At 33.1% G+C, this 27,894-nt stretch overlaps 5 protein-coding genes across 7 annotated transcripts; all 5 read left to right on the forward strand.

The window, feature by feature from the left end:
• The first annotated feature begins 488 nt into the window (after positions 1-488).
• LOC108343961 (receptor-like protein kinase HSL1) lies at positions 489-4,338 on the forward strand. Its single transcript, XM_017582420.2, has 2 exons — positions 489-3,339; positions 3,822-4,338. Exons 1-2 carry the CDS (start codon positions 735-737, stop codon positions 4,235-4,237), a joined length of 3,021 nt encoding a protein of 1,006 aa, XP_017437909.1. The 5' UTR covers positions 489-734; the 3' UTR covers positions 4,238-4,338.
• A 4,516-nt stretch (positions 4,339-8,854) lies between these two features.
• Positions 8,855-13,044, forward strand: LOC108345263 (receptor-like protein kinase HSL1). Of its 2 annotated transcripts, XM_052866815.1 has the most exons (3): positions 8,855-11,937; positions 12,297-12,316; positions 12,417-12,578. In XM_052866815.1, exons 1-3 carry the CDS (start codon positions 9,297-9,299, stop codon positions 12,441-12,443), a joined length of 2,688 nt encoding a protein of 895 aa, XP_052722775.1. In that variant the 5' UTR covers positions 8,855-9,296; the 3' UTR covers positions 12,444-12,578. The 2 variants fall into 2 exon arrangements, with proteins under 2 accessions (XP_052722775.1, XP_017439339.1); XM_017583850.2 differs by having other exon boundaries at positions 12,297-13,044.
• A 290-nt stretch (positions 13,045-13,334) lies between these two features.
• Positions 13,335-18,874, forward strand: LOC108343786 (receptor-like protein kinase 5). The gene is made up of 2 exons (XM_017582173.2): positions 13,335-17,988; positions 18,197-18,874. The coding sequence occupies exons 1-2, from the start codon at positions 15,369-15,371 to the stop codon at positions 18,607-18,609; spliced, it is 3,033 nt and encodes a 1,010-aa protein (XP_017437662.1). The 5' UTR covers positions 13,335-15,368; the 3' UTR covers positions 18,610-18,874.
• A 662-nt stretch (positions 18,875-19,536) lies between these two features.
• On the forward strand, positions 19,537-25,661 carry LOC108345796 (proteasome subunit alpha type-2-A). The gene is made up of 12 exons (XM_017584555.2): positions 19,537-19,755; positions 19,948-20,023; positions 20,124-20,200; positions 20,626-20,690; positions 21,467-21,513; positions 22,460-22,535; positions 22,730-22,797; positions 23,500-23,569; positions 23,698-23,783; positions 24,052-24,114; positions 25,032-25,097; positions 25,372-25,661. Exons 2-12 carry the CDS (start codon positions 19,983-19,985, stop codon positions 25,418-25,420), a joined length of 708 nt encoding a protein of 235 aa, XP_017440044.1. The 5' UTR covers positions 19,537-19,755; positions 19,948-19,982; the 3' UTR covers positions 25,421-25,661.
• An 833-nt stretch (positions 25,662-26,494) lies between these two features.
• Positions 26,495-27,872, forward strand: LOC108345797 (cytochrome c oxidase copper chaperone 1). 2 transcript variants are annotated; one of them, XM_017584558.2, is made up of 2 exons: positions 26,495-26,688; positions 27,382-27,872. In XM_017584558.2, the coding sequence occupies exon 2, from the start codon at positions 27,395-27,397 to the stop codon at positions 27,635-27,637; it is 243 nt and encodes an 80-aa protein (XP_017440047.1). In that variant the 5' UTR covers positions 26,495-26,688; positions 27,382-27,394; the 3' UTR covers positions 27,638-27,872. The 2 variants fall into 2 exon arrangements, with proteins under 2 accessions (XP_017440047.1, XP_017440045.1); XM_017584556.2 differs by having other exon boundaries at positions 26,500-26,665.
• Positions 27,873-27,894: the final 22 nt, after the last annotated feature.

A 27,894-nucleotide genomic window follows, 5' to 3' on the forward strand; every position in this document is an offset into this window, starting at 1 on the left:
TTTTTTCTTTATTCGGTTTTCTAACTCCACACTCAGATTAAAGTTCTTCTTTTTTACAGGTCAAACTAGTATGCACTTCGTTGATAAAATCAGTAAAAATTTGGTGATATTAGTATTAAATATAATCAACCTATTATAATATTTTAAACTTATATTTATAAATGTTAAAATAAAATTTGAGTTAACATCAATCTAATTACGATTCAACGGTTAACTGCACGAGGAGTTACTCTCTAACCGTGTCAGTTGAATAAACCAAACAAAATAAACAACACACATAAAATGAACAATGTTAATGTTTAGCAGAATTTCTACGGCTGTCTCAATGATAACAGATGTTACAGTGCAATCACAACATTACCCCTACATCATGATTCACGCACAGCACATTTTCCTGGCAAACCATGTAACATTTCTTGACCAACAAATCATTCGAAACTTGTCATAAAATCCGATTGGTGAATAGCAAAGATGCATTGGCCTTAGATACATGTAGGCATTCATGAAGTCAAGGTCTTCCAATAAACGGACATTTTCTCACTGTCCTTTATGGTGGATTGTGACTTCAAGGAACACTTTCCACGGATGCGTGTTGCTCGAGTTGGAAATACAAACAAGACACTCAACACGAATAGACCACATCATAGATGTTTCATCACTGTTCAGTCCAAGTTTAAAGTGAAAAAGTCTTCTTTCTCTTCCTTTGCTGCATTTCAGAACCACTGCACAAACACATGACAATACCATTTTACTACTATCTAACCATCTTCCTATTCCTGAGCTGTGTAAAATCTCAGATTCAGCTGCAAGATCAAGAGCATGCAGTGTTACTGCAGATAAAGCAGCACCTACAAAACCCTTCGTTCCTCAGTCACTGGACCCCTTCAAACACCCGTCACTGCTCCTGGTCTGAGATAACATGCACCAATGACTCTGTCACTGGATTAACTCTGTTCAAGAGCAATATCAATCAAACACTTCCTAATTTCATGTGTGACCTTAAAAATCTCACACATGTTAATTTCAGCTTTAATTCCATTCCGGGGGAGTTTCCAACGTTTCTCTATAAATGTTCCAAGCTGGTGTCATTGGACCTTGAAGGGAATGAATTTTCTGGTAGCATTCCTAATGACATAGACAAGTTGGTTAACTTGCAGCATCTTAATCTCGGTTCCACCAGCTTTAGTGGTGATATTCCTGCAAGCATTGGAGGGTTGAAGCAACTGAGATTTCTTCAACTTCACTATTGTCTGTTTAATGGCACTTTTCCTTCTGAGAGTATTGCCAACTTGTTCAATCTTGAATTCTTGGACATTTCCTCTAACTTAGTGCTCCCTCCTTTAAAGTTCCCATCAGGCCTGACCCAGTTGAAAAAACTGAAGTTCTTGCACATGTACAGTTGCAACTTCTTCGGGGAAATTCCTGATACCATCGGAGAACTGGTGGCTTTAGAGAACTTGGATTTGTCACGAAGCAATTTCAGTGGACACATTCCCAAAGGCTTGTTCATGCTCAGGAATTTGACCATACTCTACCTCTTCAATAACAGTCTCTCTGGGGAGATTCCTGGTGAGATTGAAGCATTGAATTTGATCGAACTCGATCTTGCACAGAACAATCTCGCAGGGAGAATACCTCAAGATTTTGGGAAGCTCCAAAAGTTAAGATGGTTAAGTTTGTCTCTCAATAACTTGTCAGGGGAGATTCCACAAAGCTTAGGCCGTCTTCCATCTCTCAAACATATTCGTATCATATTCAACAATTTTTCAGGTATTCTTCCTCCTGATTTAGGTCGCTACTCGGAGCTCAAAACATTTCTGGTTGCAAACAATAGTTTCAGTGGAAAGCTCCCGGAGAACTTATGCTATCATGGTAAGTTACAGAATTTATCTGCTTATTGTAATTATCTGAGTGGGAACTTACCAGAGTCACTTGGCCACTGTAGTAGTTTGACTGATGTAAAAATTTATAGCAATGAGTTTTCTGGCAACATTCCTAGTGGTCTTTGGACTCTCAACTTGTCAGATTTCATGGTGAGCAATAACAAGTTCACTGGTGAGCTTCCTGAGAGATTTTCCCCAACTATTTCACGCTTGGAGATAAGTCACAACCAGTTTTCTGGTAGAATTCCAACTGGGGTATCTTCATGGACTAACATGGTTGTGTTTAAAGCCAGCGAAAACTACCTCAATGGGAGTGTTCCAAAGGAGTTAACAAATCTTTCCATGCTAACAACTCTATTGCTTGATCATAACCATCTCACAGGGCCACTTCCATCAGATATAATATCATGGAAGTCCCTAGAGAATCTAAATTTGAGCCATAACCAACTCTCCGGAAAAATCCCAGATGAAATTGGTCAGTTGCCTGTCCTCAATCAGCTTGACCTGTCAGAAAACCAGTTCACAGGTCAAGTTCCTTCACTACTTCCTAGACTTACTAATCTCAACCTATCCTCTAATCATCTTACAGGGAAGGTTCCAAATGAGTTAGAAATCTCTGTGTATTCCACCAGCTTTTTGAACAATCCTGGCCTCTGTGCTGATACCTCAGTACTGAATCTAAGGCTGTGCAGTGTTGGTGCTGGCTTTGAAAAGAAAACCAAAGGCTCTTCTTGGTCTATTGCTTTGATTCTGTGTCTGGTGGCAGTAGCCTTCTTGTTGTCTTTGCTGATATCAATCTTGATTATCAAACTTTTCAGAAGAGGGAAACATGTGTTGGATAACTCATGGAAACTCGTCTCCTTTCAAAGGTTGAGTTTCACCGAATCAGACATAGTGTCATCAATGACAGAACACAATGTTATTGGAAGTGGTGGATTTGGCACAGTGTACCGTGTCCCTGTTGATGGTTTAGACTATATTGCTGTGAAAAAGATCTCAAGCAACAGAAAGTTAGACCGAAAGCTAGAGAGCTCGTTTCGTGCAGAAGTGAAAATACTGAGCAACATTCGTCATAAGAACATTGTGAAGTTGTTGTGTTGCATCTCTAATGAGGATTCTATGCTCCTTGTGTATGAGTATTTGGAAAACCGTAGCTTAGACAGGTGGCTGCACAATAAGGACAAGTCATCAACTGTGTCGGTTTCAGTCGATCATTTTGTGCTTGATTGGCCAAAGAGATTGGAAATTTCCATTGGGGTTGCTCATGGTCTGTGCTACATGCACCATGATTGCTTTCCACCGATTGTTCATAGAGATGTAAAATCAAGCAACATCCTTTTGGATGCTCAGTTCAATGCAAAAGTAGCTGATTTTGGTCTGGCTAGGATGTTAATGAAGCTAGGGGATCTTGCTACCATGTCTTCAGTGGTTGGCTCATTTGGCTACATGGCTCCAGGTGAATTATCACCTGTTAATCAATTCTTTTCTTACTCCAGATATAATTTTAGAAAAACCTACAACATGTTAACAACTTTTTTGACAATAAACTACATGTTAACAATTTTTTTGACAATAAACTATATGCTGATTCGTATATTTAAAATAGATTAATCAAGATCTTTTATAATATAGACTGTTGTTAAAAAAACATTTTTTTTTTCTTTCTGTGTTTCAAATTTTGATACTTTAAAGTCGAATAAATATAGTCTTTTAATTCAAATATCAGTTTGAAACATCGTTTAAATATACCTGTTGCATTGTAGAATAAAAAATATTTTTTGATGTACTTAAATTTTTTACATTCATTTGAAACTATTATTTTCTATTTTTTATTTTCTTCTTTTTTGAAAAAGTATAAAAATTTATACTTTTATATTATTTTATCTTTTTTTTGTCAAATGAACGTAAAATTGTGTCATGATATCATTATTCTTTCAGAATATGTTCAAACAAGGCGAGTTAGTGAGAAGATTGACGTGTTCAGCTTTGGGGTTGTACTGCTGGAGCTGACAACAGGTAAAGAAGCTAATTATGGTGATGAACATTCTTCCCTTGCAGAGTGGGCATGGCGTCACATTATCGTGGGAAGCAAAATAGAAGAGCTGCTAGACAATGATTTCATGGATCCAAGTTACACAAATGAAATGTGCAGTGTTTTCAAACTTGGGGTCTTGTGCACTTCCACACTTCCTGCTAATAGGCCTTCCATGAAAGAGGTGCTACACATGTTGGTCACCATAGGAGAAGGGCTTGCTTTTGGAGAGGGGAATGTTAGCCACTTTGATGGTGTTCCTCTTCTTAAGAATTCAAGATGGGAGTGTAGGTTTGATGCTATTGATAATGATAGTGATTAGTGAGTAATTAACAATGTGTTTGTTTAAAGATGGATATGTTAGAGAATGAATATCATAAAAAAAAAATTAAGTGATTTTAATGTTATAAGAAATATATTTGTTTAACTCAACTTCCCGTTCAATTCGTAAGATGAAACTTACGTTTATTTATATAATAAAAGCGTTAATTAATTTGATATCTCCAACATATTAAAAACAATTACAAAATATGAATTAAAAATAATAATCACATTTTTAATCCATACAAAATTAAATAATAGAGTATGTTTCGATTAAGGGATTGAGGTTGTTAGCTGCGTCACATTAATTCAGACAGTTTAAATGCTTATCTTTGTCATAATTCATTTTATAATCTCGTTCGGTCAAACTAATTAAAGGTTATCATAAAGATATTCTAATGTCAACGTTGAAAAAAATTTGACCGTTCTAACAATTAATATGTACAAATATCATCACCTATATTTTTATCTTAAATATGTATTTAAAACTTATTTGGTAATAGTCACACTTTTAGTCGATATTATGTTTAATCATTCTGAAAAGTTTGATTTGTAAATTATAATAGTTCAATTAAAAAATGATCTTCGTGCTCATGTTTGTGATTGGCTATTTAGACTATCCAGTTGACAGAATGATAATTCGGTGTATAATATTTGAAATAAAATAAAAAAATTATTTTAAATATTCAAATTGGTAAATTATTTTAATAAAATAATTAATGTTTAACATGTATTAAAGTAACACTGACATTATTTTATACAATAAATTGATCTTTGTGTATTACTGTGATTAGAAAACTTTAAAGTTTTTAACTAAACTTTGCTGCTTTCCTTGCTTGTTAAATGTGGAGGTCCATTTTAATCATATGCTTTTAGGTTTTATCTGGTTCAGATATGTTTCTCATCGATATATAAGTATTTTAATCTATTTCTTTGTTATATTTTGTGAATTTTTGTGGTAGTTTGGTTCATGTTGAAGTAACCGATCAATTTGTCTCAATGGTTCACTTCTATAAAGATGGAATATTCTTTTATACGAGCCTCTGTTATATTACAACATGTACTTCTATTTTAGTTTATGTTATTATTCAGATAATTAAGCTTGTTATCTGATTCCTGTAACAAGAATCCTTGGTGTCAGACGAAAAAGCAAACAAAAATAATGTTAAAAAAATATTTTATATAAAAGCTTGAATATTTGAAAAAACAAACTAATCAAATGCAATTCAACTCATAATTAACATTTAATTAGTATTTTCATCTTAGATTTATAATTCACCTTAAACACTATTATTTTTTACTCATATTTGTTAAAAAAAATAATAAATTGATATTAAAACTACTTGCAAGTGTCAAAATCTTATATTATATCTCTATTTTTTCTTTTTTCATTTACCTCTCTTCACCTTCTTTCGTATCTTAAAGGTGAAAGAAAACAAAGAAAAGTGGTGTGAAGTAAAGGAATAAAAAAAAGAATTACAAAATAAAAAATAAACTAAGATTTGATACATAATATTTTTAAACAAAATTAACGCTAATTTGATTAAATTTATTATATTTAAGAAATATTAAAACAATAAAAATATATATATAAAAAATGAATTCATATATCTAAATATATAAACCAAAATTACTACTTCATCGTTAGTTTATACGACAAGCGAGTTACATGAGTTATACATAAAACTTTATTAATAGTATATTTCAGTAAAAACGGAAAATATTTAAATCCTTTCATTAATCTTTTATCTTTAATCAATTAAATCAAAATTACCAAGATTTATAAACTAAATATTATTAAATCAAAGAACTATTTATTTGTAAGCATTCTTATTTATGAGGCAAAATGAATTATGACTCTATTATAAAATGAAATTACTAACAGAAAAGAAAAAATAAAGGAGCAAAAGAGAATGGAAACCATTATCTATGTGTATTATTATTGATAGAAAACATTCTATTTATAAATACAAAATATAACTTAAAAATAATACAAATCAAATAGCTAATACAAATATGTAAACTTCATAAAAAATAATTAATTATATGAATAATTATAACAAATCAATTCATCATATATAATTATAACAAACAAATAAACGAACAATAATTAATTTCATAACAAACTCTTCTTATTTTATATAGTAAATCTTCATAATTATTATCAAACAACATATCTATTATAAATCTTACTATTTTTTTTTTGGAATTTTTTTTTAAAAAACAACCTATTTCACTACTTTGTAAAACTAAATTGTACAAATTCTACTTTCTTCGATTCTTTCTTCGAATTTTCCATGGTATATCTCTTTTTAAGTGCTTAATGACTTCATCGAAGCCATTGAAATGACTTAAACATCAACCAAATATAATCTCACCACCCACTTTTAATTGGTTCACATTTACATTTTCCATTTGTCAAACACAGCTCAGTAAAGCACTGTGTGTAAACATAACGATAAAATAAAATGATTTAAAATTTGTAATTATTGCTAAAAGAAAAGCATTAAAATGAAGATAATGGAAGACTTGACCACTAAAGTATTATGAAAGTTGTAATTAACTTTAGTGGTCTTCTTTGAGTCAACCATTTTCCTTTTAGATTCTGTTTGGAAGCACATTGACGAAGAAAGTAGTTTTATTGAGGTAAAAGTGATTATTTATAATGATCTAGTTCAATTCAAAAAATCATGTTTCTTCAATTAAAATTAATTTGAATTGATTCATAATTTTTTAGTTTGCAAATATGTCGGAAAGTTTTTTTTTTCTTTTTTTTAATGTGTACCCCCAAACATGGCATATGTTGTTGTGTGGAAAATAATTTTTGTAGTTGTTTTATCTCTCTATAATCAATTATCCATATTTTTTTATAATTGTTTGTAGGTTTATTTTGTTATTATTTATTATTATTATTATTAATAACGTAATAATGAGTAATTAAACTCATAATAATAATAAATTATTAATAATAAATAACATTGTAAAAATAAATAAAATAAGTTTTTTGTTTAAGAAATACTTTGATCATTGGTCCAATAGATTTCTAATTATTGATAAGAATTAAAATACCAAACAAATTAATGGTGTTTTTATTAATTTTCAACACGACAAAGATGAAACAAATGTAAACATATTGATTTATGGTATTAATTTTAAAAAATTAAATACTACACATATTCATATTTAATCAAAATTTTAAGATTAATGTGTATCCAACTTGTTTATTTAATATATATAAAACTGTGAAAATAAATTAATCAAAACTTTGATATTTTTAATGAGAAGATAATTTGGATGGTTAAATTATATGGTAGACATGCATTCATTATTCAGTGTACTATTTAAAGAAATGGAAGTGAAATTGAAGTCAATTTTTTGGCATTTTCGCTCCTTCCACAGTTCCCTTAGCTAGAAGGCAACGATCATTTTCTGAATGGTGGTGCCAGCATCCAAATTCAGACTTCAATCAACCATTTTCTGATGAACTGTCATTGAAATCTCCTCCTAAATCAAAGGATAAAACTAGAAAACAAAAAGTTTTGTTGGAAAAGAAAAGTATACAAAGACAATGCAATTTCATCCAAGTGTTTGTGGGGATTGAAGTGTGTTGGGAATACTAGAATTTTATTAGATAAAAGAATAACAATAGAATGAAATATTTTTCTATTCCTTTGAGACACAATACAGAATTAAAAAAATCATAAATATATGAATTTTTGTATTTAAAAAAAGAGAGTAAAAATTGAGAAAAAATAATGTTAAATGAATTAAAAAATTGATGTGTGAAAATATCATTTCTTTATATAAAAGTAAAAAATAAAAATTTTGAATATACAAAGAAAATTTATAAAATTTACTTTTAAAACTAAAATTTTGGATTAAAAATGGTGTGAAATTCACCGGATTTATTAAACATTTAGAATGAAAATGAATTTAAAATAAGAAAAATAATACTTTTTAATATTATATTTTCTTACTTTTTTATTTTTTTAAAATACAAAAACTTATCAATTTATAATCATTTTACCCTTATAATATATATAAAATGAATATCACTTTTCAATTACACTTAAAATAATCCTAATATTTATTTCCACCTTCATAAAGTCTTTGGGACACGAGTGGGAGAAAATTTTAAGTTCACAGCTCTTGTTAGTTTATTTAGTTATATGTTTGACCAGTGATTTTTTTATTTTCTCATCAACCCATTAATTATCCATTATTCTAAATCACTGCATAGAAAATTTGAAATGGGTGGAAAGTCAAACACTTTGGTAATTTACAACGGGTGCTAAATATTCTTATTATTATCTTTGTAACATGGAAAAAAGTTAAACTCTTTTTACTTTTAATTTCTAAAATAAATAATAAGACTTTAAAATTAAGTATGAAAATAAACATTCTAGAAAAAAATAAAGCATATCTTTACTTTTGAAAGTCTGACACCTCATGAAGTGCAAACCGATTTTAAAATTAAATTATCAAGTCAACGTCAATGATACATGATATAAATAAATATGCAATCAGATATTATCAATATGTTAGAAAAAGAGAATCTTTCACAGAAGAATGCTACGAGGATAAGTTATGATGCAGAAGCAACAGAGTACAATAATGCAGAATTCTATAACGGAATTTTTATATAATTATATTATGTGGAAAGTTTATATCTATCCAATTTTTAAATGTTCGTAAACTTAATATTTAGCTTAACTTCTACATAAAAAAATAGACACCATGAGAAAAATTGCAGATGGAAACACCCATTGGCTCGATGGTTACAAGGTGGTTTTCAACTGCTATTGCTGCGTGACTTGACCGAAGTGTTCAAACATTAGATGTTTTTGTTTTGATTTGTCTGATGTAGTTAGACTTTTCGCAGTTCCACTTCTATGTATTTTCATACATTGGCTTTGACTTTCTGACCCGCCAACTTTGAATGGTATGAAGGAAACCAACAATTCTCAACTTTTCAGCATGTAAAAACCAAACATCATACCATGAAATCTGTAACAAGTTAGCTTCTTTCCTTTTCAAACTTGAAAAACTGAAGCACCAAGATGGAACTGTTCACCTCATCATCATCATCATATCTTAAACTGCTGCTTCAGTCTATTGTGATCTTACTCCTGGTTTTTACGCGTGCAGACTCCGAATCTCAATCTCAGTTGCATGATCAAGAACATGCAATCTTACTGAGGATAAAGCAGTACCTTGAAAACCCTTCATATCTCAGTCACTGGACATCATCAAACATCGCTCACTGCTCTTGGCCAGAGATAACGTGTAGCAACGACGATTCTGTCACTGGATTGACATTGTCCAACAATAGCATCATTCAGACCATACCCTCTTTCATATGTGACCTCAAAAACCTCACACACGTTGATTTCTACAACAATCTGATTCCTGGGGAGTTCCCAACACATCTCCTCAATTGCTCCAAGTTGGAGTACCTAGACCTGTCTATGAACGACTTTGTTGGCAGCATCCCTCGTGACATTGGCAACTTATCTAATCTGCAGTTTCTTAACCTTGGTTACACCAATTTCTCTGGTGACATTCCTTCCAGCATTGGAAGTCTAAAGCAACTCACAAATCTTCAATTTCAGAACTGCCTATTGAATGGAACTATCCCCTCTGAGATTGGCAACTTGTCCAATCTTGAATTCTTGGATTTGTCATCTAACTCCATGTTCCCTCCTTCGAGGTTGCATGATAACTGGATGCGGTTGAGCAAGTTGAAGTTCTTTTTCATGTTTGACTGCAACTTGGTCGGGGAGATCCCTGAAACTATTGGAAACATGGTGGCTTTGGAGAGATTGGATCTATCGCAGAACGATTTAAGTGGTGAAATTCCCGGGGGCTTGTTCATGCTGAAGAATCTGAACATAATGTTTCTATCTAGAAACAAGCTTTCTGGGGAAATACCTGATGTGGTTGAAGCACTGAATTTGACCATCATTGATCTAACGCGAAATTCTCTCTCAGGAAAAATACCAGATGGTTTTGGAAAGCTTCAAAATTTAACTGGTTTGGCTTTGTCTTTAAATAACTTACATGGGGAGATACCACAGAGCATAGGCCTTCTTCCATCTCTGATAGATTTTAAAGTGTTTTCCAACAATTTATCAGGTACTCTTCCTCCTGACTTTGGCCGCCACTCAATGCTTAAAACCTTTTTGATTTCAAATAATAGTTTTAGTGGAAAGCTACCCGAGAACTTGTGCTATAATGGTCACTTGGAAAACTTAACTACCTATGAAAATCATCTTAGTGGGGAGTTGCCACAATCACTTGGTAATTGTAGTAGCCTGACAGATCTGAAAATTTATAGTAACGAGTTTTCTGGTAGCATTCCAAGTGGTCTTTGGACTTTCAATCTGTCAACTTTCATGGTGAGCCATAACAAGTTCACTGGTGAGCTTCCTGAGAGATTGTCCTCAACTATTTCGCGTTTGGAGATAGATTACAATCAGTTTTATGGTAGGATTCCAACTGGGGTGTCTTCATGGACTAATGTGGTTGTGTTTCAAGCCAGTAAGAACAACCTTAATGAGAGTATTCCAAGAGAGTTAACAGCTCTTCCAATGCTAACAACACTATTGCTTGATCAGAACCAGCTCACAGGGCCACTTCCGTCTGATATAATATCATGGAAGTCCCTTAGGAATCTAAATTTGCGACAAAACGAACTCTCTGGACATATTCCTGATTCAATTGGTCATTTACCTGATCTCAACCAACTTGATCTGTCAGAAAATCAGTTCTCGGGTCAAATTCCATCTCTTCCTTCCAGACTCACCAATCTCAATCTTTCCTCCAATTACTTGACAGGGAGGGTTCCAAGTGCATTTGAAAATTCTGCTTTTGAAACCAGCTTTTTGAACAATTCTGACCTCTGTTCTGATACCTCAGCACTGAATCTCAGGTCATGTAATCATAGCCCTCAAAGTGAAAGCAATGACTCATCTTGGTCTATTGCTTTGATCATAAGTCTGGTGGTAGTGGCCTGTTTCCTGGCTTTGTTGGCATCGTTCTTGATAATCAGATTTTACAGAAAAAGAAAGAGTGGATTGGATAGGTCATGGAAGCTCATTTCTTTCCAAAGGCTGAGTTTCACTGAATCAAACATAGTGTCATCACTCACAGAAAATAATATTATTGGCAGTGGTGGCTATGGTGCAGTATACCGCGCTGCAGTTGATGGTTTAGGCTATGTTGCTGTCAAGAAAATTTGGGACAACGAAAAGATAGACAAGAAGCTTGAGAGCTCATTTCACACCGAAGTTAAAATATTGAGCAGCATTCGTCACAAAAACATTGTGAAGTTGATGTGTTGTATCTCTAAAGAGGACTCTATGCTCCTTGTGTATGAGTATGTGGAAAACCACAGCCTTGACAGGTGGTTGCACAGGAAGAATAAGTCATCATCAGCTGTTTCAGGTTCACTCCATCGTGTTGCCCTTGATTGGCCAAAGAGATTGCATATAGCAATTGGAACTGCACAAGGTTTGAGCTACATGCATCATGATTGTTCGCCACCTATTGTTCATCGAGATGTGAAAACAAGCAACATTCTTTTGGATGATCAATTCAATGCAAAAGTTGCTGATTTTGGTTTGGCCAGGATCTTGGTGAAACCAGGGGAACTTGCCACCATGTCAGCTGTGATTGGATCATTTGGCTATATGGCTCCAGGTGAATGAAATGCCAAAATTTAGTTTCCTTCAAAGTAAACATAGCACAACACTTTGATACACTAACATGAGTACTGTTTAGGCCATTCTCTATTCAAAACTGACAATTTATCAGTAATCATGTTAGAATTTGCATAGCGACTAAAAATAAGACTAATTTACCGTACATGTGTGACTGCAACAAATCATTACTAACTTTAGTTATGAAGATTATATACTAATTTTTGATTGGGAACAACAACAATTACATGTTCAATACTATATCTAAGTTTTGTCCATAAATATATTGCTTGGTTAAGTTATCCCTTGGTAGAACTCATAAGTTTAACATGAATGGTTTTTGACACTCTTGAATTGCAGAGTATATTCAAACAACTCGAGTAAGTGAAAAGATTGATGTCTACAGCTTTGGGGTAATCCTATTGGAACTTACAACTGGCAAAGAAGCTAATTATGGTGATGAGCACTCATCTCTTGCAGAGTGGGCGTGGCGGCACCATCAATTAGGAAGCAACATAGAAGAGCTGCTAGACAAAGAAGTCATGGAATCCAGTTACTCAGGTGAAATGTGTAAGGTTTTCACACTAGGTCTCATGTGCACTGCAACACTTCCTTCTGCTAGACCATCCATGAAAGAGGTTCTACAAGTTTTGCTTTCTTGTGATGAATCATTTTCTAAGGGAGAGAGTAATATTTGCCACTGTGATGATGTTGTTCCCTTTCTTAAAAATTCAAGAAGAGAGCACAAGTTGGATATTGATAATGATAGCTAGCTAGATAGGTGTCATGTTGAAGTTGGAGCTTAGTAGTGTGAGTGTAAATCACCAACTGAACATCCATGAAGATTATTACCAATTCTAGAATTGACTTCAGTGCAACACTGCCACAGGATTGAAGATTTAGAACATCAATACTGCAGAATGCTTGAAAAGTCACAAAATTCAAGTACTTCGTTTTGGTATGTGAGATAAATACTCAAGAATGTGACTAGGTATCTGGATTCCAATTGATCCCTAAGAGAATCTTAAAGGATTTTGTAACTTATCTCGTAATTCTTAATATTTTTTTATATTAAATATGTTTTTAGTATTTGAATTTTTACTTAAAATTAAAATTTATTTTTCATGATATATTTTGATTTTCAAACTTTAATAATAAATGAATATAGTTTTTTTAATATAATTTTTTTAATATAATATGATTAAAAAGACTATATTAATTTATTGTTAAAGTTTAAAAACCAAAATATATAAAAAACTTTGATATATTTTGATTTTCAAACTTTAATAATGAATAAATATAATTATTTTAACCTAATTTTTTAATATAATTGAGTTAAAAAGATATATTTGTTCATTATTGTTAAAGTTTAAAAACCAAAATATATATTATACAGAACAAATTTTAATTTCGAGTCAAAATTGAAATTATCAAAGTTTTTTTTTGTCATTTTTCAAGTTTTCTTTTTTGGATTTTATGTAAAAAATACATAATTTAAGTATTAGTACTTGATACTCAAATTGTTCTCCCAAACTTCTGTAAAAAGGAACCCTAGTTGCTTGGACTTGGTTTTGCCTACTTGCCTTTCATAGTTACCCATTTTAGTTTGATTAAAGCACAAAGCCCTAGGGTTGTGAGCTGATTGGTATCACCAAGAATAAAATTTTATGCCCAGTTCAACTATTGAAGATTTTTATGCTCATAACTAATTAACAAGTATTTAATATATGATTTTTAGAATATAATAGACAAATTTGTTAATAGTGACATTCTAATTATATTCTATTTTGAAACCAAGATAAGAAAACTAAAATACTTAATTTATAATATCAAATGGACAGAATTGTGAAAGTAATATGCTAAAGAAAAGAACATAACAGGAATAGTCAATATTAGTATGCTTACTAGAAGGCTTTTGCATACTTCTATGTTCACATATCTTTTCATTGACTATTCAAAAGTGTAAAGTATTTGCGGTGCTGATGAAAAGGGAAAGAAAGAAAAAAAGAATAGGAAGTTGATGTGATAAGGTTCTAAAATACTATCATAAATTTCGGCAAGGCATCGTGGTTTTGTTCGTGGATTTTAAAACTGTGGCTGTCTCTTGGTCTCTGTTCACATTCACACGTGAATCGAGGTCAAAGTTTTGTGGTGATTGACGCAAACTATTCTAAATAATTGAATTAGTTGGCCCTTTGTTATAGTAAAACAGAGGATCAAACCTACTAAAAGCCTTGAAACACGTAGAGTCAGAGTAAAGAAAACATCTCCAGGTTGGAAACCATAACGTGAAGTCTAGAAGATATAATATTGATCACATAAAACCTACTTTAATATTTTTTAGTGGCCCCATTTTCCACTCAAATAATGTTTCTACCACAATTTTTACATTTATTTAACACACAAGGTAAAGATAAAATAATTATATAAAAGTAAATTTTTGTATTTTTTCAAGAAAAAAATAAAAAATATGAAAAAATAGTGTGAAATAAATATAAAAATTTATGTACGTTAAAGTATTATTTTTTTATTATTTTATGGCCGAATCTTAAATATTTATTTATGTTAAGATTTGGATTTTAAATTTAACTCAATACATCCTTTTTGTATAAAACTAGCTTTTATATAAAACTAGATTTTAGTGGGTGTTCCAATAATAACTTGACAGAAGTGACACGATATGTCAGCAAATAATAAATTTTTCAAAAAGAATATTTTAATAAATCTAACAAACAAATGACTTTAACTTATAACTCTGTACCATATAAGAAATAAATTTTAAGCTTTTGTTCTACAAATAAAAAATCTTCTAATAGAAAATATCACAATAGATATAATAAACAACAAATCTCTTTTTTCAAGATATATTTTAACTATGTAAAAAGTAAATTTTAAGCTTTGTTCAACTTGAGAGAATCAGTTTATTTTCTGGGTGAATCTTAAATATTTTTGTATACCAACTCTTCTATGTATTGAAGTTCATTAAATGGAGTAATCTCTTTTATACCATATATGTTCTTTTGTTTCACATACATTTTTTATATCGAAAATTTGACTGCATATTGAAGAGGAATGTTATTTGTTAAACATGTCAGACTATACTGGTAAAAGAACCCTCATAACTCTGGAAGAATACTAAAAATAAAAGCTACCTTTACAAATTTATTACAAAGTAATATGCTATTACTGTGATATCTTAACAAAAGTGTTCAATCCGTGGTCTCTCAGCTGACCCACATAAAGTTGGCATTATGCAGAATAGGTAAATTATTGGCATGCCAATTTTGAAAGCAAGCTATGAAGTCAATCATCATTCAACTTGTCAGTCATACTGTGTGTGTGTGGTTGTTACCTACAAGAAAAGTAATCGATTCTCATACATTATCTCTTCATTATTGAATGGCGATATCTAGAAACAATTGATACAACAAGATGAAAAAATTCACCTCATCATGTGTCAAAATGCCAATCCTCCCTCTTCTCTCCTTCCTCTTTCTGATCTTTGCAAACTCTCAGTCTCACTCTTTGATGTATGATGAAGAGCATGCAGTCCTATTGAAGATAAAACAATACCTGCAAAATCCACCGTTCCTCAATCACTGGATCCCATCAAACTCCTCACATTGCACTTGGCCGGAGATCACATGCATCAATGGCTCAGTCACTTCACTGACTATGTTCAACACCAACATCACTCAAACACTGCCACATTTCCTATGTGACCTCAAAAACCTCACACATGTAGATTTTCGGTTTAATTTCCTTCCTGGGGAGTTCCCGAAATCTCTCTACAACTGCTCCAAACTTGAGTACCTTGACCTCTCACAGAACCTCTTTGTTGGTAAGATTCCTGATGACATTGACCACTTGGCTGGCTTGCGTTTTCTTAGCCTTGGTGGCAACAACTTCTCTGGTGATATTCCAGCCAGCATAGGGAGGTTGAAGGAGCTACGAAGCCTTCAACTTTATCAGAGTCTTTTCAATGGTACTTTCCCTGCTGAAATTGGGAATTTGTCCAACCTTGAGTTGTTGTATGTGTTCTCAAACCACATGTTCCCTCCTACAAAGTTTCCATCAAGCTTGACCCAGTTGAATAAATTGACGATCTTTGATATGCATGAATCCAACTTGGTAGGGGAAATCCCCGAAACCATTGGAAACATGGTGGCACTGGAGGAATTGGATTTGTCAGTAAACGGTTTGAGTGGAGAAATTCCCAAAAGTTTGTTCATGCTGAAAAATCTGAGCAAACTATATATTTACAAGAACAGCCTCTCTGGGGACATACCCGAAGTGGTTGAAGCATTCAACTTGACAGAAATTGATCTTTCATACAATAATCTTAGTGGGAAAATACCAGATGATTTGGGAAAGCTCAGCAAGTTAATATTCTTGTCTTTGTCTACGAACCAATTATCAGGGAAGGTACCAGAAAGCATTGGTAGTCTGCCAGCTCTGACCGATTTTGTTGTTTTTCACAACAATTTATCAGGCACTCTTCCACCAGATTTCGGTCGGATCTCAAAGCTTGAAACTTTTCAGGTTGCATCTAATAGTTTCACAGGAAGTTTGCCAGAGAACTTGTGCTACCATGGAAGGTTAGTTGGTTTAACTGCTTTCGACAATAACCTGAGTGGGGAGTTGCCAGAATCTTTAGGAAGTTGCAGTAGCCTGCAAATTCTGAGGGTTGAAAACAATGAACTTTCTGGCAACATTCCTAGTGGTCTATGGACATCTTTTAACTTATCGACCATTAAGATAAACGAAAACAAGTTCACTGGTCAGCTTCCTGAAAGATTGTCGGAGAATCTCACAGACATAGGCATAAGTTATAATCAGTTTTCAGGTAGAATTCCACATGGAGTGTCTTCCTGGAAGAATATTGTGGAATTTAATGCCAGTAACAACCTCTTCAATGGTAGTATTCCACCGGAGCTAACATCTCTTCCTGACCTAACAATTCTTCTGCTTGATCATAACCAGTTCACAGGACCACTTCCTTCAGATATAATATCATGGAAGTCCCTGATAAATCTAGATTTGAGCCACAATCAACTCTCTGGAGAAATCCCTCTTGCAATTTCTCAGTTGCCTGCCCTTAATATCTTGGATTTATCAGAGAACAGAATATCTGGCCAAATTCCACATCAACTAGCTCTTATGAGACCCACAAATATCAATCTGTCCTCCAATAGTTTGGTAGGAAGGATTCCAAGTGAATTTGAAAATCTTGTTTATGCTAGGAGCTTTTTGAACAATCCTGGTCTCTGTGCTGACACTCCAGTACTAAACCTTATCTTGTGCAATTCCAGGCCTCAAAGGGCAAGAATTGATAGAAGATATGCATCTCATGTTATAATCATAAGCCTGGTGTTAGCAGCCTCCTTGCTGGCTTTGTTGTCATTATTTTTGATGATCAGAGTTTACAGAAAAAGAAAGCAGGAACTGAAAAGGTCATGGAAGCTTACTTCCTTTCAAAGGCTCAGTTTCACAAAAGGAAATATCGTATCCTCAATGTCAGAACACAATATTATTGGCAGTGGTGGGTATGGTGCAGTGTATCGTGTCGCTGTTGGTGATACAGACTATGTCGCAGTGAAGAAGATACTCAGTAACAGAAAGTTAGAGGAGAAGCTTGTAAGTTCATTTCTTGCAGAAGTTGAGATACTGAGCAATATTCGTCATAACAACATTGTGAAGTTGCTATGCTGCGTCTCCAAAGAGGATTCTCTTCTCCTTGTCTACGAGTATCTTGAAAACCATAGCCTTGATAGATGGCTTCACAACAAAAGTAAGCAGACAGCTTCATGTTCAGTCCTTGACTGGCCAAAGAGATTACATATAGCCATTGGAGCTGCTCAAGGTTTGTGCTATATGCATCATGACTGCTTACCACCTGTTGTTCATCGTGATGTGAAAACAAGTAACATCCTGCTGGATTCTAAATTCAATGCCAAAGTTGCTGATTTTGGTCTAGCCATGATGTTGATTAAGCCAGAAGAACTTGCAACCATGTCAGCTGTGGCTGGTACATTTGGCTATATTGCTCCAGGTAAAAACAAGTTACAAATGTATCATTGCTCCAAGTGTAAATCTAAACTCCACCTTACATAAAAATGACAAGGTTAAACATCATACAAGAAGAAAGATCCATAAATCCATTGTTTTGAATCATGTATTGCTGTTGCTTCAGTTAAATTCTCTATCTAATTGTTCTGTCATAAGCCTAGTCTAAATTTTTGTTCATGGATGAATTGCAGAATATGCTCAAACAACAAGGGTCAATGAGAAGATAGATGTCTACAGCTTTGGAGTAGTCCTATTGGAACTGACAACAGGAAAAGAAGCTAATCATGGAGATGAGTACTCATCTCTGGCAGAATGGGCGTGGCGCCACATTCAGATAGGAACAGATGTAGAAGATATTTTGGACAAAGAAATTAAGGAAGCTTGTTACATGGATGAAATCTGCAACATCTTCAAACTTGGGGTGATGTGCACTGCAACACTTCCAGCTAGTAGACCTTCCATGAAGGAAGTCCTGAAAATTTTGCTCTCCTGCAGCAGTCCACTCAGCATTGGAGACAAGAATGTTGGCTTCTATGATTCTGCTCCACTTCTTAAGAATTCAAAATGGGAAAATAATATGGAATATTATACAGATGATGATTGAATATTGATGAAGCTAGATGGATTGCATCCTTGTTCAAGAATCTTATCTGTCTGATAAACTTTAACCAAATGGCTAGTTTTGAAGTCCGAAAATAAGACAATGAAAGTAGTAGATACACTAAAGTAATTAGATAGAGTAGAACATATATAGGTTCAGATTCAGCTCAGGTTATGGATTACTGTAATTGAAGTACTTTTCTAGGATCTTCATTTTCCATTTTTCTGAAGAAAAATATCCACAAGGTTTTCTTCATACTGTCACAAAATCAATGTTCTATTTGGAATAATAATCTTAGTTTTATATTGAATAGAAATAACAAAATTAAATATTATATAAGAAAGAAACTCCGGTTTTGAATTATAAGTATTTTGTGTAATAGTTTTGAATATTTTTTCCAAAAATTAGTAGGTCAATCAGAGAAATACAAATGTTAAAACAAATATATATTCTTTTTGTGCAAAACATTTAAAGATTATGGGTTATACAACACGAATCTAAAGTTGTTTTTTTGTGATGGAGTGTGTTTAATTAGAATATAAAATATAAATCTTATTTTAAAAGTTAAATATAAACTCTTCCACTAACATGATATTAGATAATTTAGATATATAAATTTATTAGTGAATTTATGGCTTAGATTAGGTAAAAATGAAAAAAAAAATGTGTAATGTATAAGACACAAGACTTTCAAAATCTATCATTTTAAAGTTTTTATCTAAATTTACTCAAATTTCATTAGTATTTGAATTCTTCTTAAAAGATATATCATAGATTTATCTAAAGTTTTTGAATTCAAAAAATGAGAAGGTGTAGGAAGAAATCGATGGGTGCAGAAGCAATTGCCAGTAAGAACTGGTAGACTGAAACAAGCCCAAATAAAGATTCAATTGGAAGGCCCAATTTTTAGACTTGCTCCCTACTCCTTCTCTCTCTTTCTGTCTCAACTTTGAGACCTGTTTCTCATTCTCCCTCCCTCGTGTTTGTTTACCTTACACAAAATTTCCACTGTTTTCTTGCTCATTTCCCTTCCTTTCTCTTTTCTCTATCTTGAGCCTAGTCTCCGCCACGCCACCGTCGCCGTCGCGAAGAAGACGTAGCGTTGCCGCCTTGATCAACGAAGCCCTCCCGTCCTATTGTCCCGTACAGGTTTATAGATTTTAATTTTTTTATCGTTACTTTGACATTTATTCCTTTCTTTGCTATTCACAGTGACACTCATTGTTTTATCTTTTCTACGAGGGATGGTATGAAAATCCACTATTCAACTGTTTTTAATTTTCAATTTTCAACTATGAGTCAATAAAATGATTGATTTGCTTTGTGATTGTAAATTGCCAGTGAGGTTGTTAGTGCAGATTCTCGCGCGGTTTGTCATGGGGGATAGTCAATATTCGTTTTCACTCACCACATTTAGGTTTGTCGATTGTTGATAACTTCTAATTTAAATTATATTTTGTTTATAAAGAGAATTTTATGATGCGTGTTTCTAATGATTCTGTTGTGTTGTGGAACAGCCCTTCTGGAAAACTTGTTCAGATTGAGCATGCTTTGACGGCTGTTGGGTCTGGGCAAACGTCTTTGGGAATTAAAGGTGATTTGTTATCTCTGCCTCTGGACTGGATCTGTTTATGGCCCTCGCTTTAGCATTTCAATTTGAAATTGATTATTTTTTGGAGCAGCTTATAGTTGTGTATAAGGGCTTTGACATATGGGGGAATCTAAGTTCAGTTCTGTGAGAACACTGCTCTCTGAGATGTCTAATTTTTTGGGCTGAGTAGGCTTTAGAGGAACCTAGAGTTAAATATTTAATTTTTTTATTTCCTTTAATTTGGAGTAAACTTACTTTACATTTTGCGAGTCCATTTTGGTTGCTAAAATCTATGTCTGCTGTTGTTTGTGCTATTTACTCTCGTGTTCCGTGGGTTCTTCTGTTGTCTTGTAGAGGGCTTGGATCCTGTAATGTAAGTGGTATATTTTGCTAGGTGTAAATGGGAATCTGATATTTGATTCTTGCAGCTGCAAATGGAGTTGTCATCGCTACCGAGAAGAAATTGCCATCTATTTTGGTTGATGAAGCATCAGTGAGTTTATTTCCATTACTGGATCCTTTTTTTCTTCATTATTCATGGAATTTTTTTATAAAATTATCCTAAGCAAATATTCAACGATTTAAAATCCTTCTGGTTGTCTCTGTTGTGTGTTTTACACATGGGTTTAACACCTTCAGTGATTCCTATCCAAATATAAGCTACATTGCTTGATTGTTCACCCTTGAAAAAATAAATTGAAGATCAACACCGTTTTGTCCCATTAACTCAAGTACTGACGCCCTCCACTCCCACACGCACACATCTCTAATACTCGTTTGTGCTCTCTGTTTGCAATATTTCTTTCATATATATGGTGACTAATAATATGCTTTTACTGGATATTGAACTTAGTACATTTCAATAATCACATGACTGCTTCCTGCAGAGAAATTTAGTGTGTTTGGTTTGCAGTTGCTAACTTGCAACCCTCTGTTCAACAGAAAAGAGATGAATTGTTGCTTCCTCTTTTTATGCTTTGGGTGTGTTAACACACCCATATTCTCTTAACAGTGTCAGTTCCTTTTCCCCTCAGTACTCTAAGTATAATACATAGCACGGTTTTGTTTTACTTTTCTTTGAAAAATATTAGCTAAGTGGAATGGTGTTCTTGCTATATCATAGTTAAGGACGTTTCAAAGTCTGGCTAGTGATAAATGAATCTGTTATGTAGTTTTTACATGCAATGTGTCAATATAAATTAAAAAAAGTGAAGTTACTTAATTCATGATGTATTATGTGTATTTACACTCTGTTTTACTTAATTGCAGGTCCAGAAAATTCAGTTATTAACACCAAATATTGGTGTCGTATATAGGTTTGCTTCTTTGGACATATTTAAGTTTGAAGTTAAACATGTTTTGTAACATCAATAATTTATCGTATGTTAATGATGGTTACATGTTTAAATATACTAAAAATATGATAAAAAGAGCTTAATAGACACTAAAAGGTACAAGAAAAGGCTATATCTTAGGTAATTAATGCTAATAAGTAAACATCTCATTTGTACAACATATAGCAGTTTTCCAATACAACTACCTATATTTAATACCTATTCTAACAAACATAATCATGTAACACATTAGCTTTGAATGTGTTGTTAAACATGAGGTGCTACTTAATTTACCTACACATAACGTGGAAGGCAATAGGAACATGACAACTATTTTGGTGAAATGTCTTTCTTAAGTATGTATGAAGTAGAAATTGAAAAGGCACATTTAAGCTGATTAAGGAATTACTAGATGCATAATCAAGAAAAAATGTTGATGGTAAGCAATTAACTATTACTTGTAATACTGATTTCAACAGTCTGAAGTATACGTGAAGCATAGTTCAATGTAGCAGATTGTTAATCCACATTGTTTTATATGTAAATAAATTATGGTGAACTAGGTTTTCAATAGATTTTCTAATTAAAAGAATTTTACTGGGTTCAATCTGCAAGACTTTTGACTATTAACCTTCTTTTTTTCAGGGAGGATTTGAGGTGTTTGTTGAATGTTGACTTTTTAAATATATCTGGGGACATTTTAAATATAGAAAACATAAAAATTGACTTTCTGTGCACTTTTTGCATCTTCTATAAGAGAATACTGTTGAAATGATTAATTTTATGATGATTAATTTGTGTTTGAAACTTCATAAGCAGGCTTATCGTACCTTTTTCCATTTCTGTTAAGCTTTAGTAAATGGAAAGGATTATTTGATTTTTATTACAAATATTTTATTTACTTGACCTAAATTGGGTTTTTGTTCAGTGGCATGGGTCCTGATTTCCGAGTTTTGGTTCGAAAAAGCAGGAAACAGGCTGAGCAGTATCATCGATTGTATAAAGTATGGTCTACAAAATTCTATTCCAACACATTTTTCTTAGTTTCAAGTTCTTGTTCTGCATATACTTATATGATCTTGATGAATATTATATATATGCTCTTCTGTCTCTTTCTGTTTGCTTTTGGTATTCTATGCTGGATCATCTGTGAATTGTGCGCTATATTCGGCATTTGATAATATACCAAAATTTGCAGGAGCCAATTCCTGTGACTCAACTTGTCAGGGAAGTTGCTGCGGTAATGCAGGAGTTTACTCAGTCTGGGTAATTATTTCCTTGTAAACTGTACTCTTACCACTGAAATTTACCTTGTCAACTCAGTATTTAAGTTTATTTTATGCATATACATAAATCATTTACAATTTGATATCTTAAATATGAGTGATTTCTAGCTCTGATCTTTTGTTTTTTCTTCCTTCACCCCTTGGCAGCATTTCTTAGCTATGGATTCTCTCATTAACTTTAAGACAAATATTTTTTCAGTAAACTCAAATTTTCAGAATTCTCAATTCCAGTGCTGTGGGGCATTAACTGTTGTAATTAAATGTGGAAGAAACTGATATGCCAAAATCTCAATTGTCATTAGCTTCTGGAAGCCAGGAGCATAATTATAAATTATAAGTCTTTGGAAATATGAAGCTTGGAATAAGTCCAAGTGTAAATGCCTAAAACAGCTTTATATTTACTAAAACAACCAGCATGGATCAATATTTACAGAGCTTTTGTTTTTTTTTCCTCTGGAGGCATATGTTATATAAATTGGTAACATTGTGATTCTTATAGGAATTTCATGTAAAAGGTAGGCATATTGTTGTAGTGGAGGAATCCTTGATAAGCAGCTGACTAAATGCACAAAACTTAGTTTGATCCTCTGATTGCCTCTCTGTATGCACCCAACTACATTTACTTAGATCTTTACCCTTTATCGTGCTTTTAATTCTGACATTTCTGTTTTGATTCTGATAGTGGTGTTAGGCCTTTTGGAGTGTCGCTGCTAGTTGCTGGGTTTGATGATAATGGGCCACAATTATACCAGGTCTGTTGATATTCTTTTTCTGATTTAACTCTTTACGTATTTACATTTACACCATGGTAATGACCATCTCTTGAATTTTAAGGAAATAGTAATTTAAGGTTGTGATTTGATGTATTTCTTTTCTCTAGGTGGATCCGTCAGGTTCATATTTTTCTTGGAAAGCTTCTGCAATGGGAAAAAATGTATCTAATGCAAAGACGTTTCTTGAGAAGAGGTAGTTAAGCTTTTCATCAATAGCAATACTAAAACCAAAAATGTGTGGAATGCATCTATATTTGTTTTTGGATTGTATTCTGTAAAGATACTTAAGTCACATAATGAGAGCTTAGAAATCCTTTAAATATGCCAAATTGGCTCAGATGGTAGCTACTGACATCTTTAAAGGACTTCTAAACCATAGTAGCTGAAGTCTTTTTGGGAATGCACGCTTGAGAAATTATTTATATATCATTTCTATGCCTGACTTGATTGTCCACTTATAGGTACACAGATGATATGGAGCTTGATGATGCAGTCCACACAGCAATTTTGACTCTGAAGGAAGGGTAGGCGAACATAATATTTCAAGTTTACGTTGCATGGGTTTTCTGTTTTTCCGTTTATGGGTAGTTTAGCTCTTGCATGGTGTGTATATACACTTTTTCCTTCGCTCTAAGACACTGTTTCAAGCACCTTTTTACGTGCTTTTCTCTGTCTTTCTCACGTCGCTCTTGCTTTGTTGAAAGACTAAACTTTTCTTCATTATGAAATACCATAAAACCTAATAGTGAAAATGACATGTTTGACGATTACTGTTGATTAGGAGGAGGTGCAATAGTTATTTTACCTTTTTGAGTCAGTTTTATCTCTTTTTGGTCAAGTGTTATTCTTTTCTCTACAACAAGTAGCAGTGCATAATAGCTTGTGTCTCATAATTATAATTTGGAGGAGGAAAATTAATCTAAGATTGGCTTATTGGTCTTGACTTGACAATTACCTACAGCACATCCCTCCAAAGCATCATCATATCGTCTATTTTTATTCTTGCAAGTTATCAACCAAGTTTGTTGCATTAAAAACTGATAGTTTTCATTTTATTGTTTTTTATTGCCACATGCTTCTATTTTTGAAACATTTAATCTTTGTGTAGTCTTTTGAAACGTTCTGTTAGGCAGGGAAATAATGAGAGAAAGTGAATGTTTATTATGGAAGGATATTAAAAAAATAAAAGGTAGTTTTGTAGTTGGTTGTTTTGGGGGCGAGAGACTCTCTGAGAAAGTCTTATAGTGTTGCCTTTAGGGAGGAGTTAGGGTAGTTTTTGAAAATGGAGTCTTTGGCAGTGTAACCAGCGAATACCCTGCGTGAAAGGAAGTACCTTCCTTTGTATGCAGAAGTTGTTTGGTTTGTGTTCTTTATTTCTTAACGAAGAACCTAGCACGTTCTCAATTTTTCTTTTCTTCCTTCTTTTGTGGGTGTTTTCCAGGTTTGAGGGACAGATCTCAGGGACAAACATTGAAATTGGCATAATTGGTGCTGATAAAAAGTTCAGGTGCTTTTCGCCTTCCATATTATATTATATGAACCTTGCTTCCTCTTGTTACTGTAATCAATACAATTGAGTTGATTTTTGGGATTTTTGTTTGTTTCGTCTCAATTAATAAATTACGAGTACTTCAAAGTACATGGAAATAGCATTACAAAAACGAGGCTTCCAATCCAAATTATCTGCATTTCAACCTATCTGGACCTCAGACTTCAAAATCATCCTTGTATACTTCTATTGTTTAACTGGTTAACTTAATAATAATGTGTTTATGGTGCAGGGTATTGACACCAGCTGAAATTGATGACTATTTGGCTGAAGTAGAATAGTGAGCAATGAAGAAATGCCGTGTTCTTGAAATTGTTGTTTGCTTCAAAGTTGAGTTAAATTTGTAACTTAAAACTGACTTCGTGATGACAATAGTAAATTTGCGAGATACTTGTAGTTGTGACCAGGAACAAGCCTTGACATAAACCTTTTTCATTAGAGTCATCATCGTTATCAAACATAGTTGAGAATCTTATTGATCCATATCTCAATCATTTTATACATATCTCCGGTTAAGTTCAATGTGATACAATTGCACTGGCTTCTCAAATTCCTTTTCTGCTTCACTTTTCCTTTCCAATGAGATCTTGTTCATTTACTTCTGTAGAAGTAGACATATTTTTATCCTTACGATTTTGTTGTTTGAAGGAGGTCCAGACAGTATTTTCTAATTTTGAACCGTGTAAATGATGATATTAAAATTGTGTTAATATTTTATTATGTTTATGGCTTTTAAATTATATTATTATTTTCAGATTGTGATCACAAAAAGCTTTCCTAGAAAAAATATTGTGTATAATAACAGACATAGATATAATAATAAAATTAAATTTTATTCAAATCTTAAATGCTGTGTTTGTAATAGTTATAATTTTATATTACTAAGATGTGATGATTAATAATTTTTAAAAAGTTAAACTATAAAATAAAAAATGCATTTTACCTGACAATAACAAACTTTTTATTAAATTGACAATTACTAGTCTATAATGGGATAAGATCAATGGACAAATGTCAAACTTACACTATCTAATAATAACCATTTGTAAAATTAAGGAACTCATTTTGGAATATCTTTTTAATTATATAATATATATTAAATTTTATATAAACTAGGATATTTATTTATATGTGTAACTTAATTTAAACGTCATATTCAAGAAAATAAAATAGTAATGAAATTTTTTATTCAAACCAAAATTTACGAATTTATATATTTTTAATTATTTTAATTCCAAAAATGAAAAGGTGTAGACAGAAAGTGATGGGTGCAGGAAGTAATTGCCAGTAAAAACTGATAGTAAAAAGCAAGCCCAAATAAAGATTGAGTTAGAAAGCCCAATTTTGAGACTTGCTCCCTACTCCTTCTCTTTCTTCAGAATCCTCGCGCAATATAGAAACCTCGCGCAGCTTCTCCTCCCAACCTGCCGACGACGGCGACGGCGCACGAGGGCGACGGCCTGTGATTCAACGGCGAGCAGTTCAGAAGAAGGAACGAACCAGTTCGGAGCAGCAGAAGAATAAAGGTGAAACCCTAATCCCATAATCAGTGAGTTTTCTTCACTCTCGCACACCAAATCACTGTCGTTTTGGGTTTTAAAATATCTTCACTTCGAACTCGCCAATTCGATTGTAAAATCACGAGTTTTTCCGAATTCACCGATTCTACCGAGTTCACATCAAAATCGAGTTTGCTTCCAAGTCGGAAGCTATGTGTAGAAACGTAAACTCGTCCGAGCTAATGAGTTAACTCACGAGTTTGATAAAACGCTTGCTAGGAATCTTTTATAAATGTCTATGTTGAAAAGACCGATAATTTAACCCTTTCTTTGGTATTTTTGTTCAAATACGTGTGTCTCTGTTGCTTGGTGCGCAGTGGCACAATTTGATTGAAGTTTGCAAAATTAGTTTACTTACAAGGATATACTCAGTTCTGATTCATTTTACTTTTTAGTTATTCTGTATCATTACTAAACCTGTTGAATATATGTTTTGACGAGGGTGGTAACACTGTTCGTTCAAAGTTTTCAGCATTGTTTATAGTTATTTAAGGTTGATTTATCAGCTCATGGTTAATTTGTATCGTTCATGAACCTAGTGAATTCTTAACTAGAAGGATAAGCAATATGCCTGTCACAAATGTGTCCAGTGTCATTCATTTGTTTTTATTCTCAACCTTTTCACTCTTGCTCGACCTTGATCTGAGAAACACGTTATTCATCATCATTATTTTGTTCTATAGAGGGTACAAGACAATGAGTGGTGTACAACAACTGCAAAGTGCCTCCTCTGCCTTGGCCATAGGGTCACAGAAAAATGATGGTTCGGTGACCGCGGCAACTGGTGCAGAGACCAAGCCAAAGAAGAAAATTTGTTGTGCCTGCCCGGACACTAAAAGGTTGCGAGATGAATGCATAGTAGAGCACGGTGAAGCGGCTTGTGCAAAATGGATTGAGGCTCATCGACTGTGCCTCCGTGCTGAGGGCTTCAATGTTTGAGGTCGATAGTGAGTAATAGGAGAGAAAGATACTAGTAGATGATGACCTCATTTGATTTTATGAAAATTGACACAGATTTTGGGTTTCAATTTTCAGATCGACTGTTTAAACTTTGAATAAAACAGCTAAACTGATTTCTACATGCAATTCATAATTTATTACCTTCTAGCTTTTACCATGTTTGTTTTTTTGAGACTGAAATACTTAAATAAAATTACAAATTGTTATATTGTCACTTGTGGTTTAGTTTTGGCAGT

Source organism: Vigna angularis, chromosome 8, assembly GCF_016808095.1.
Source record: "Vigna angularis cultivar LongXiaoDou No.4 chromosome 8, ASM1680809v1, whole genome shotgun sequence".
In the NCBI taxonomy this organism is placed as follows: Eukaryota; Viridiplantae; Streptophyta; class Magnoliopsida; order Fabales; family Fabaceae; genus Vigna; species Vigna angularis.

Excerpts from the sequence above, each read along its gene's own strand:
- LOC108343786 (XM_017582173.2), top strand. The coding sequence starts at position 15,369 with ATGAAAAAATTCACCTCATCATGTGTCAAAATGCCAATCCTCCCTCTT. Across the intron at positions 17,989-18,196 it reads ATTTGGCTATATTGCTCCAG|AATATGCTCAAACAACAAGG; the intron begins GTAAAAACAAGT and ends GATGAATTGCAG.
- LOC108345796 (XM_017584555.2), top strand. The coding sequence starts at position 19,983 with ATGGGGGATAGTCAATATTCGTTTTCACTCACCACATTTAG. Across the intron at positions 20,024-20,123 it reads TTTTCACTCACCACATTTAG|CCCTTCTGGAAAACTTGTTC; the intron begins GTTTGTCGATTG and ends GTTGTGGAACAG. Across the intron at positions 22,798-23,499 it reads CAGGAGTTTACTCAGTCTGG|TGGTGTTAGGCCTTTTGGAG; the intron begins GTAATTATTTCC and ends TGATTCTGATAG.
- LOC108343961 (XM_017582420.2), top strand. The coding sequence starts at position 735 with ATGACAATACCATTTTACTACTATCTAACCATCTTCCTATTCCTGAGC. Across the intron at positions 3,340-3,821 it reads ATTTGGCTACATGGCTCCAG|AATATGTTCAAACAAGGCGA; the intron begins GTGAATTATCAC and ends TTATTCTTTCAG.
- LOC108345263 (XM_017583850.2), top strand. The coding sequence starts at position 9,297 with ATGGAACTGTTCACCTCATCATCATCATCATATCTTAAACTGCTGCTT. Across the intron at positions 11,938-12,296 it reads ATTTGGCTATATGGCTCCAG|AGTATATTCAAACAACTCGA; the intron begins GTGAATGAAATG and ends CTTGAATTGCAG.
- LOC108345797 (XM_017584558.2), top strand. The coding sequence starts at position 27,395 with ATGAGTGGTGTACAACAACTGCAAAGTGCCTCCTCTGCCTTGGCCATA.